Genomic DNA, 13,115 nt, shown 5'->3' with positions numbered 1-13,115 from the left:
TAAACAGGAAGTCGGAATAAAAATAATGAGTTACCTCCCTTTGATGCGCGCGGATCACATATTCCTCTGTTTTTATTTTTCATCATTTAATGTAGAGTGCCTCCCTTAGTAAAGAATGGTACAGGTTTCTTTGAATTTTTTTTTGTTTTGCCCTTTGTTTTTAAAATGTTAGAGTTTTTTTTACACTTTCGAGATTGAGGGGAGGGTGGGGGAGAATCGTTAAATAACCCCCCCCCCTCTCTCTCTGAACAAATTAAAATGAAAACAGATTGTATGTTTACTTCCTTTCCTGATTTATTAAATTTAATTATTTCTTCTGATCAGAAAATTACAATGTACGTATATATTATTAAAATGTTCACCAAATTGCAAAATCAAAATATAACAAAATGTGTTTCTTTCATATAAAAAAGTGTTAAATGCATGTTATAAATTGAGGTATGATTTTATTTATTTAATTTAATCCTAGCATACATACGCTGGGACCCAGGTCGTCCATCCGAAATTTTTTTTAGGGCTACAGACCTGCAGCTAAGCATACATGACTGATGTATTTGACTCCATCATTAAACCAATTCTTATTTAACAAAAGATCTCTAAAAAGCGAAAGAATACACTTCAACACCAAGAGTACAATATTCTTGGTGTTCACAGGAAAAGTGCAAATTTTGCAGTATTGTTTGAATCAGCTGAATTGCGAAGAAGATTCCCCTTGCCATAAGATTTTCCCTTATTTATAGATGCATATGAATGACGTAGTAAAAATCTTTTCGTAACTGGTAAAAACTTATGGTTTGCATTCATACGAAAAAGATTTTGGAATATCAAAGATGAAGTAATTTATTATGTGAAACATAGGGCGCAATTGATTAAGCTTAACTATGTGTACATCCTTGTAAACATTTCGTATTGTATGTCAAGTGCATCTTAAATGGTGTAGTGTACATGGTGTAAGGAAGATAAGGATAAATATGGCGGAAAAGGATGCAGTTTTAAAAGAGAATCGGCGACCATCCAAGGGTTTTTTTTCTAGAAATAAATGCAATGAAATAAACACATTTCAAATTCAATGGCTTTCATACAAAAGCAACTTGTATACGACTTCTAAACTGTTATATTACAGACTCTGTACCTAAAATCATTTGTAAAGTTTCCAGTAGTCATAACATTCGTCCACTATATTGGTTTCAGTGCTACACCCAACACATGCCCCTGCTTTGGTGTAAAAGAAAAAAGTGTCCATGCACGCCCCGTTGAACACCGAAACGATACACCGCCTACACCACTGCACTTGATTTACCAAAATGTACATGGTGTACACCAGTGACCTATTTATAAAATCAAACGCGCCCCTAAATTTAAGTATAATGGCCTTATCAAAGTGTCTGACCCAGGGGTCATTACTTTCACAATTTTGGTAGAGAGCTTCACTTTATGGACTTTATACCATGCATTTATTGTTTCTCATATACATATGCGAGTTAAGAAAGAGGACTTTTGAAAGATTGAATACCTTTTCACTGTAAGTCCACAATGACTTCAACCTTTGATTTCAACTCCTGATCTGATGACTCAAGGGCCATGAATTAACAAATTTGGTAGAAGGTTATATGGACATCATAACACGGAAATCTTAGTAAAGATTTTTGAAATTTAGTCTTTTTTTGTGTGCATATTTTGCCCACACGTGAGGCTGTTGGGTCGGTTAAAGTCACTATTTCATAATTTAGATTCCCCATACCCTTCAAACCAAAAATGGTAGCAATTGGCCTAGTAGTTTTCAAAAAGTTGTAAAAGTAAAATTGTTTATGCAGGTGGAACGACAGACGTTGCATGATGATTTGCAATAGGTCACTGAATGACTCAGGTGACATAAAAACTGAAGAATTACTCAGTTCTAAATGTTGGTACATTTTTGTAATATGTTCAGCAATATATATAACAAAAGATATCACCATTAGGCATTATGCTGTGCCTTATTCTCCCTGCTTTCTCCAATTAAAACACAAAAAACACTTTAATATTATATAATAATTTATTCATGAAATTCCAATTTCAAGTGATTTAAGCTAAGTTAATTAAGATGGTATGGGACACTTCCATGTTGTGACTTACTATTTATCGAAATGAACAATAAAATCAAGTGTAATTTTATAAATAGTGTTTCTTTCCCAAAATTGTCACCGAACAGCATTGTGTAGTGGGTTAGAGGTTTCTCTAGGAATCTGTTGGTCATGAGTTCAAATCCTCTGGTGATTTTAAAATTTTACCTTTCCAGAGAATTTCAATACATATTTTTTGGTCAAATATTGTGAAATATAAAAATTCTAAACCGGTGAAAGTACCTTATTTATAATGTACTTTAATCCACATTAATATTGACAAATGTCCCATATCACCTTAAACAGTGCAAGGTCAGTACAGTAAAACTCGTTTCGTACGAACACGGATATAGCGAATTCTTGGATAAAGCGAAGTTTTTTTTAGTCCCTGGAAAAAAAATTAACAAATCTTAGCAAAATTTTACAGATATAACAAATTCGGATATAACGAATTTATGGATATAGCAAACTCTTTTTGAATCCCGTAGAGGTGATTAATAACGAAATTTAACACCTTTATAACGAATTTCTTTACAGTTGATAAAGTTTGCTCTACCATCTAACATAATAGTTTGAATGAATTCTTTTTCATAAATATTTTTCAATTCACTCATTATTAAAGGTATCAAAGTAATGTATTTTTATTTTAAGACCCAATTAACAAAAATTATAGTCTAGTAAAAGAAAACGTATATAATGAATTCGCTATGGTTATTATTACGAATTCGTTATACGGATATAACGAATTACAGATATAACGAAGTAAAGCCATTGGTCCCGAAGACTTCGCTATAAACGAGTTTTACTGTATTCATATGTGTATAAATGTGTTTTTAACAACAAAATAGAAAAAAAAAACCACTTTTATCATCCACAAAGTTGAAAAATAATTGCACCAAATAATCCAAAATACAGAAAAAGCAACATGTTTTAGTTCAACCAGTATGCAAATTTGACCTTAACTTTGATACCTTTAAGTTTTAAACTTCTTGAAAGGAATGTTCTAGTTGGAATAAAAGGAAGAAAATAAAGGCCAAAAACAGTAAACTTTTGTCAATCTTGGATATAGAAAAGTACGGTAACCAAAAGTAATAAAAACGTCTTATAAACAAAACAAGTTTGTTATCCAATGCAAAAGGGAAAAATATAGGCATTACAGTGGTATATGATATCATAAAGTATTGTACACAAATAATCAAAATGTGAAAAAAAATTAATTACACTGCATGCTAAATACTGCTAATTCAACAAGATCAATGAATTTAAAAAAAACCAACATGTGTGATCACTTTAAATCCCACATTTAAAAAAAAAAAAATAAATAAAAAACTTTCAGCTGGGTAAGCGTCATTAAGGAAAAAAAACTATACCAAGACAAACCCAACCCACCTCGATCACTAGCATTTTTTCACTGGAGGAGGAGGGGGAGGGGGAGGAGGTATAGTGGTGTGATGAGTGCCTTGTATCAACGACTTGTTTATGTATTGCCAAATTTTGATAAATTTAAATAATATTCAGTCGTGATTTACGAGTACAAATCACATAATGTGTGAACTAGCCATGTGAATTTGAGCGATTCTCTGAACTCTGATAAATGTAGCATTTGTTGCCCTTTAGCGCCGGCCGCGAGCACACAAAAGTACAAAGCATGCCGTACATTTGGTAATTTTCGCATTGATCTAATTTTCATTTTTTTTCACAACTACTTTTAAATCTTAAAATATTCAATTCGCAGAAATTATATCCAGTAATGTTTGGTATAAGAAACTTTTTAAATCGCAAAAAAATGACACAAATAAAAACTGGTACACATTTTCTCCTTTTTCAAAAATTTTGTGACACGCGAAAAAACCCCCAAATATACTGTATCATGTCAGACAGAATCCCTTCAAAATTCATTTACACAACAAAATGTGCCACATATGTAGTGAAACATATGTGGCATACTTTTGCTGTGAAGTATTTTCGGGACATTTAGATTTAGCCTTGCGGTAAGGCTGTCAAATTTTAGTCAACGTTAGTTTGCCTACAGCATTGATCTATCAACTTTGAACAGCCTTTTTGTGAGAACAAATATTAGAGAGAATGATTTGAATGCATTAGGCTAGCATTGAAAGACCTGAACATGTAAATAACATGTCCTCAGTTGGGGATTCAAATCTCGTTGTTATAAACCATCTAACGGGTAAATGTGTACCGATTCAACCCCATTTTACGAAACTCGGATTTTCCTCCCAAAAAGCTACCAATGAAGTTTCAAATCATATCTCTGCAGCACAAAGGAAGAAAGTTTAGAAAATCAAGTAGGACAGTCAGTTAGAAGATAGACTTGGGGAAAATTTACAGTCCCATCCAATGTTATTGGTAGGAAACAAGCAAATACAAATATTAAATATAAATTTGACAGAGCCATAAGTACTTATGAAATGACATTTCCATCATTAAAAATTTGATGAAGAATGAGAGAAGCCCAAAACTGCATTAAAAATTCTTTTTGACCATTCAAAAATTCAATTTACAAAGGATGTAAGAGAGAAACTGAGAACCCATGAAGATTTCTCTAAAACTGTTGTTCAGTAAAACATGAATGAGTAGTCATATTCCACCTGAATTGATTACATCCCCCCTCCCTTAATCAAATGCTTATAAAATTTACAAATCCCTTTAAGCCTTATCTTTAAAAAATCATTAAAACAGTTGAAATTTTGGTGTCATATTATCATTCCTGATTCTTCCATTATATAAAAAATTAATCATTAAGAATTTCCTAAATCACTAAGCCCTTAAAAGTTTCATCTCATAAAACCACAAAAAATGTCAAGGTTTTCATTAAATATAGAATGTCAAAGTCCAAAATTTTTTATTAACACTTTTAATCTTCAAGAGACTTTCTGAGTAACACAAAAACTAGGCCTGAAGGATGGAGAAGTCAGGCACATTTCCCAGAAGGCTGTTGTCCACCATGACAGGTTTCGGCTCCTCTGGCTCATAGGGAGCCATTCTCTTTCTTCCCTTGCGGGGGGCTTTCATGGGCCCCGGGGACATTGGTTCCTCCATCTGGGAGGTGTTGCTGCACACAGATGTCATCGTGCTCAGCTGACGCGATCTGCGGCGACAGAAGGACGTCACTTTGGTCGAAGCTTCCACTCTTGCCTCCGATAATGGAAAACACGGAATCATGTTTTTCCTCTTCATTGCTGCAATTTAAAAAATAACATCACACACACAATTTACTTTTTTATTCTAAGAAAAATTTTGTATGTCTGCAATGTACATTTTTAAATTTTGACACCTGAACATCCTGAATCCTTACCTAGATTTGACCTACATAGACCTACTGAAGTAAAAGCTTCTTTATAGCCTTAAGGCCAAAAATTGATGACCAAATTTATAACCCACATATTCAACATCCAAATAACGCTTTCTTCTTACCTTCAATTTTGAGAAGCCCCTGTTCTGCGGATAGTCGATTTTTGGGAACACCTTGCAGAAGTCCCTTCAATAGCTCTTTTATAGCAGTACTTCCTTTGTCTGTCAGCATCAGCTTCAACACCATGTCTGGGTCCCGTGCATTCTGTCAAAATCGAAAATTAAAAATTAAGAAAGCTTCACTGATAAGCAATAAGCAAACTTATAAATTGACACTGCACCAAATTATCAGTATCAGGAAGAATTATTATATTATCAAGTTTCATTATACACACTAGACAAAATAAATCTGGAGGTTTTTTTCTTGTCAGCATTTGCATAGTTTATATAGTGCAATTAAGTAATTGCTGACGTATTAAAACTCTTCAACTGGTCTATTGATAGTAATACAGTATCAATATTTCAGTCATACACCCCACTCCCATCCAAGAAAACCTTGACATCAAAATTCTTAAAACAGTTTTCAGTCAATACCCCATTTACAATAACAGAGAAGTCTTGTTTTGTTGAAAAAATAAATAAAAAAAAATCACCTGAGACACACATAAAAAGAGATGACAAAAAGATTAAATTTTTACTCTCTGTTCATTGAAATCAAAATAAAGCACTTTGGGAAACACATAAAAAGAGATTTAAAAAAAAGAAAGATATAGCATTTATGAGGAGATAACGTACAGCGATGATGATGTTGAGCCTCAGTTTGTTGACATCCTCCACGTTAGTGTAGGAGGAGGCACCATTGGTGTAGAACTTCATCTGGGTGTGCGTCTTCTCCAGCATGAACTGCAGCACCAGGCCAAACGCAAACACGTCTACCTTGCCTGTCAGAGAAAAGTCCTCCGTCTCGTTCTTGAAGACGCTGGGGTAGCGACTCTTCAGGAAAGCACGGCACATCTCGGGGGCCATGTACTCTGATGTCCAGCCCTGGTAGTCTTGCTCCTGGTCACCAACCTTGGCGGAACCGAAGTCTGTTATTTTGATCTTCAGGTCATCGGTGACGCAGATGTTCTCCGCTGCAGGAAAAATAAAGATAATGCAATCAAAAGTTTCATTATTAAATAAACACAATTACAATCGGTAACACCAAAATTTTCAGCTGTGGGAAAGAAAGAAGAAAGACAAATTTTGAAGGAACATATCACAAACCAGCTTTGAAAAGCTAGCATGATGAGGTTAATGAATTATAAAACAGAGGCAGACGAGTTTCTAAATTAGTACCTTTTTTCTTTCAAATGACCTTGACTTTTGCTAAACTTCCTTTGAAGGACAAAAAGACTTCAAATACAATGCAAGTTAATAAATTCACAATCTTTTTTTTGAGTAAAAAATTTTGCTGAGTGGGCTTTTAAAAGGCATCAACAACAACCAAAATCAATGTTTTTGAATTTTTAAAAATCTATACTACTATATTAAAATAATAGACTCAAATTTTTGGGCTTTAAAACTTTGTTTTCTATATTTTAAACATCATTGGTACTTGGAGATTACCAATTTGTTTTTATTTTTTTCTCAATCAAGCTTCGCTAATTAACAATCAACTAAAATTCCTTTAAAAAATCTGGAAATCATCTGGATTTTTTGGATTTTACAATCTTGTGCATGCGCATTACATTCACGCTAAATCACAGGAGGCTCCTTAGTTTACGTTTCCAAAATATCACATTTGCATGGATTAACTCAGATACGATATTACAAATGCATGTAAATTTTCATTGAAAATTTGTCATCTGTTCTGTTCATCAAAGGAAATACAGGAGATAACTCTAACTCAGTGCATTTAATATGAAAAATCCCGAGAGTTTCGAATGTATACGTCCCTGGTAAATTCGAAGCAAGTAAAAAACGTTGGTGAAAAAGTGTTGAATTCTTCATCAATATGAATTAAATTTTTAGATGAAAGATATTTACAGCCTCAAAATGGTTTGTTATGAATAATTTTAAGGTGCCTCACTACACCGTGAAATAGTTTCTCAAATCAGCAGAAACTTACTTGATTAGGATAGTGAGCATAATGGATAAGAAGTATAAATGCAAATAGGCGAAAAAATGTGCAATTTTAGATAAAAAATGATGTTTTCAAAAATTTCATTCAGTAAACATGAACAAAAGCCCCAGGTGGATTCGAACTCATGACATGCGGTTCACAAGCCTGATACTTTAACCACTGAGCTATGACGATATACATCTGAATCGATTGATACAAACAGTTTAACAAAACATTTAAATCGCCATCTTGTGACGCAGTGTCTTAAAAAGTGTAAGTCTCGGTGTAGTGAAGTACCTTAAAACTGTTATTTTCAATGCAGCTTCATTAATTTTCTCGAAAATCGTTTCGTAGTGATTCCTAATTTTTTGCTACATTACGGGTATATGGGAGGCATTTTAACTGTGGCCATGGCCTGTCCCGAGACAAAGTTAAATTATTCTAACTAAGCAAAGTGTAGTGAAATTAATAGCATTATTGTATGCTTAAATCTTGGTTATGTAAATGTCAACAATACGGTGTGTTGATGTATTTATTTCGTAAATGTCCGACATCATAGTGCAATGTCAACCCGTGCACGCACGGGTCAAAGTCTAGTGAGGGTTAAAAAAATATAGGGGTTAATAAAGAAGCTACGTTGGGGGGAACTTAACTTGGATTGTTGAAAATATAGCACAGGTGTAAAAAATGAAGTGACAGTCTGAGACGACTTACGCTTCAGATCCAGGTGTTTGATTTGGTGTTCATCCAGGTACTTGAGGGCCGACAGACACTGGGTTGTCATGCTCCAGATCAGCGTCTCCTCCATGGTCTGTCGCTTCAGGACAAAGTTCAGCAGGTTCGTCCCTAAAACATGTAATCAGTTATGCATTGTGACCTCTCTTGACCTTTCAACTCAATGACCCCCAAAATTTGGACCTGGAAATTTTGGACAAAAAAAATCTTTAAAATGTTTGTAATAATTTTTTTGGGTCATCATTTGCAAAATGTTAATGGTGAGATATTTTTTTTTAATTCAAAAAAGGCTTTCAAAATAAAAATGCAGTCAAAGGAGATACTTCCTTACTAAAATAAAATGTACATCAAACTCCTAAAAACCAAATTTATGGATTGACAAGAAAATGAGTGTTTTGTACATTATTTTATTTTTTTTTAAGCAACTGTCAATTAATTTCACACCAACAAAATTTTATGTGTATTTACGTTTTATTAAAAAATCAACAGATACCAAGGAAATCAAATGGATTCTAACCTGCGTATTCCATCAGGATCTCGGAGACGCTGTCCCTCTTGATGTATCCGTAGAGGGTCGTGATGTTCTCATGCTCCAGGTACAGCAACACGACCACCTCTCCCACTTTGAAATCCTTCTGCACCTGTCAGGTCAATAGGTCAAAGGTTAAAGGCAGTCGTGTTTAAATGCAAAATGTGCAATTCAAATGGCATAAGACAATGTAATAGTTCTAAGAAAAAGAAAAACAATCTGACAAGTAAAACGTGCCTTTATTTGAAAGTGAAGAATAAATCTGGCGGTATGATAGTCAAGTAATGTACATGTATAAAATACAATTTGCATGTACCTTCTTGAGAACAAACTCCTTGGTGGTGGCGTTATCTCTACACAGGTCAACCGAGCCGTATGAGCCGGTCCCCAGCTGTTTCAGGATCGAGAAGTGGCCCTCGTTGTATTCATCATAGTGAGAACTCTTCATTCCCTGCAACAGTGAGAAATATTTTCGTTATGAAAGAGATATGCTAGATGCGAAAAATATTTACAAAATTGTCAAATAACTGCCTTTTTATTTTGCATTGCAAAGTGTGCTGAGAGTATTGTAAGCACATCTTAAATCCAATTCATACTTCTTTTTATATATAATCAATTCAAAATCAAAACGTTAATTTGTATGTTGGATGTTGCACTCAAATTTCATTAGCATTAGCCCAGATTTTTTTCCAGCTTTAATTTGTCAAGGATTTGCAAGGTAGATGAGAGGACAAGAAACCCTTGACTTGGCTGGAACTTACGGAGCACAAAACTCCAGTTACTCCGGTTGTCATCTGGTTCTCGTTGTTCAACAGCTCTACCAAGGCCTCCTTCTCACCATCTACCACTTTTCTAAAATGAAAAAAAAAAGTTTTACTATTTATAATTTCAGATATTTTAATACTAATTTTAGGATTTTAAAATCTGAGCAGGGTTTTCAATAATTTTTAAGTTAAGAGGTGAATTAGTCATTTTAATATGTATTTTACTTTTCCAATAGATTATAGTTAAAGAAAAAAAACAGTGTCAGAAAATTTAATCCTGCATACTATATACCACCTGACAAGAATATAAACAGGACTTGACTATTATAAAGAAGGCTTACCCTGTCTCAAAGTTTTTCTTGCGCTCTTTTTGGCTTGGCTCTATCTCCCCAATCTCTTCCATCAACTCCAGAATCTCGTTCAGGTCCTCAATTCCCCCAGTCCTCATCTGGATCCCCAGGCCCCCCATCTGTCCAGTGTCAACAGCAAAAGGTGGATCCACTACTATGGCACCCACATCTTCCTCTTTGGTTTTCTTCTGCTGGCTGATGAGAAAACCTTGATCCTCCTCTTCGGAGACGACTTTCGTTGACATTCGCAGCTTCTTTGTGGGAGCGGGCTGAGAGGGTTGCGTCCATTTTGTGTTCTGAGTAGCTGGGACCGGGGTCTGTATGTCCTTGAAAGACTCCGGAAAAGTGATCTTAGTGGGCAATTTCTCGCCTTCATCATCACTGTCGATTACAATGACAGATGGGGAGGCATCAAAGACCTTTGTTTTTTTCGAGATGTTCACTCTCAAGCTGTCTGATCCATGGCTGTTTGAACTGTTGAAAGCGTGTTTCAGCTTTTGTAGGTAATGCACATCATACCCTATTTCCATGAAGAAAAAAAAAAACATACATGTATATTGATGCCATAAAATAGATCTTAATTTTTTAAAACTTTTCTTTAATGTACGAGACATTCATTTTCTTTTCTTTTTTTAACTTTCTTCTATGAAGGCCAATTTATATAGATTGTAAATCTATATGAATAAAGATTATAATAGGAATGCATCATTTAGCTTGTTTGTTCTGAAGTTAAAACTGTGTTTCCTTGAGAATGTTAATTAATACCCACTAAATTCATGAAAATTAAGCTAGTCTATTTACCGAATGCTGTTTTATCAGGGAGAAATTTGGGCACTTCCCGTCCGTCATTCAACAACATGGGCACGTGATGCTCCTGTCCACTGTCGTCCATGGGCTGCTGGTACGCCAGCCCCTGTGAAACCACGGTCCTCCTCATTTCTACAGAGACTGAAAATACATAGAGGTTACATCACAACCTGCATCAAAAGAAATGAAACTAAAACCCATCTCAAATGTAATGTTAATCAATGTACACTGTATCAAACTTGGAACATTTTCGACTAGTAAATGGGACATTATTTTCCCTTGTTTTCCACCTGAGATGTGTTCCTTTATTGGGTCCAAATAAGGTGGTAACTAGAATCAGACAACCTTGAATAAACAAAGTTTTCTCTGATTTCATTTCTAAGAAGACTGTAAATAAGAGGTTAAAAAATGTGAGACCTACTGTTCATTGTTACACATAAGGTCTAATACATATTACAAATGCAAGGTTTAATACTATATTTGCACTACAGTAACACTTGAGGAATTTTATACTGCAGAATTTGTATGCAGTATTCAACGGCACTTCAAAATATTTTTTTGTACTAGATTTCCAAAATTAACGGACTTGTGTGAGAAATGGGGTAATATAGGCTTTGATTGTAATTATATCAGTTATCAAAAACAAATTGACAATGTGAAGTAAAATCTATTTGCATGTACTGTAATTTACTCCTATCTGTTTAAAAATATTTATAGTCTCAATTCTTTTGTCATGATTGTTAATGAACCCTGCGCAGACTCAAATCTATTTTTAAGATCGTGTCATTTTCTGCAACAAGTCACAGTTCATTGTACGAAAATGGGTGGGGCCCTACTTGAGCAATCACACTTGCGCGTTGCTGTCATGTAATATCAAGGCAACTAATTCTTAAAAATTCATAAAATTCTTTAAAATTCCCATTCACTTAATGACTTATAAATCTTAACTGTGATTTCACAATGAATATACATAATTACTGAAATATTTTAATTTAATTAATCAGTAGTCTATTCAGGCCAATGTGAATATGAATCCTATATCAGATTTTCACAACAGACCTATGACGACACATTATATGTCACTTAAAAACAATACTTGAAGTACAAATTACTTACAGTTATAGCATACAGTGTTTCTCAATACACAAAGACAAAATTTCCAACCGGGAATTACCAATATGGGAATTCCCCTTGAATCAAAATGGCGTCTGTCAAAACTAAACAAAGGGGGTGGGCCCTGTAAGCTTTAAAATGAGTCCCGAAAACAAAATAAGTAATTTTGCCTTTTGGGGAGGTCTTGTAACTTCACAATTAGTAACAATAAGTCAGATTTATACAATATAAAAAGATGTCAAAATGGCTTCCAAAACCGAAACCATCGATTCAGCCACTCAACATATTTCCGGTCGAGACATACCACTCCTTTCCATATAAATACTAAAATACGATATAAATAAAACCTAATTACCTGGCTTATCCTCTATAATATCTTCTAAGTCCTCTTATTAACTGAATATCAAGAAATCACTATATTTTTTCCGAGTCTTGAAATTGCGCATTGTTTTGAGAATTGTCGTAGACAATTCGTTCGTTAAATTTTCGATTTCGGAAAATAAAAGTACAACTTACTTTAATTGAAATATAAGTCAAAGGGGATGATCTCAAAAGAATAAAAAAGAAGACGATATTAACGTGTATTTGTTGATATTGTGTATATTGTAAATTTATTATTTGCTGAACTTTTACCACTTTATCATGTTTATGCAGCGTCAAACCTTTGAGAATAGGCTTCTATGCACAGGGGCGAATCCAGGATTTGTAGATAGTGGCAGGCAGGGGTCTGGAGGCCCCTAGCTTGGCCTTTGGTGGGTCCAGGGCAAAGCCCCATGGGGGCCCGAAAGCTCCTGGATTCTAGAGATATTTTAGGGTAAAAATGAAGTCTTCAATGTCAGACTTGCGTGATATTTCTTCCCGTAGAAAGAAATTACTCAAAAGTTAAGAAAAAATAAATCTCAGACCTGCAGTAAACCCATCAAATACTTTTGCCTTTCAGGGATCCTTTTATCTTTGAGTAATGGCTCTAAATCAATTATTTTTTTTTTTAATTGAAAATTCAATGGGAGTATGTATATTGTAAATGAAATTTACCCCCCCCCCCCCAAAAAAAAAAACCACCCAAAAAACCCAGCTGTATCAGTTATGATACGCTAGAAAGGACAGCTAGTAGATCTATAACCTATATATAACTACTCAAAAGTGGTTGATACATGTAGATTACATCTGAACCCATCGACCTGACCTAGGCAGATGAAAATAAAACCTCCGAATTTAATTCATAATTTTTACATCCAAAATAATAATTCAATGCTTAATACATGCATATTACATGAATAATACAGTCCAGTAATTAGTACC

The 13,115-nt window shown here is 34.3% G+C and overlaps 1 protein-coding gene across 1 annotated transcript; it reads right to left on the bottom strand.

Annotated features, from left to right (window-relative positions):
* Nucleotides 1-2,016: 2,016 nt before the first annotated feature.
* On the bottom strand, nucleotides 2,017-12,302 carry LOC128163408 (uncharacterized). The gene is made up of 10 exons (XM_052827015.1): nucleotides 12,169-12,302; nucleotides 10,695-10,841; nucleotides 9,885-10,413; nucleotides 9,541-9,631; nucleotides 9,096-9,230; nucleotides 8,768-8,891; nucleotides 8,230-8,361; nucleotides 6,207-6,544; nucleotides 5,535-5,676; nucleotides 2,017-5,299 (listed from the first exon to the last, which is right to left on the bottom strand). The coding sequence occupies exons 2-10, from the start codon at nucleotides 10,828-10,830 to the stop codon at nucleotides 5,010-5,012; spliced, it is 1,917 nt and encodes a 638-aa protein (XP_052682975.1). The 5' UTR covers nucleotides 10,831-10,841; nucleotides 12,169-12,302; the 3' UTR covers nucleotides 2,017-5,009.
* Between the last annotated feature and the right edge of the window lie 813 nt (nucleotides 12,303-13,115).

This window comes from Crassostrea angulata, chromosome 9, assembly GCF_025612915.1.
Source record: "Crassostrea angulata isolate pt1a10 chromosome 9, ASM2561291v2, whole genome shotgun sequence".
NCBI classification, from domain to species: Eukaryota; Metazoa; Mollusca; class Bivalvia; order Ostreida; family Ostreidae; genus Magallana; species Magallana angulata.
Note: the sequence above shows the minus strand (reverse complement) of the source record. Positions and strands in the feature narration are given on the sequence as shown.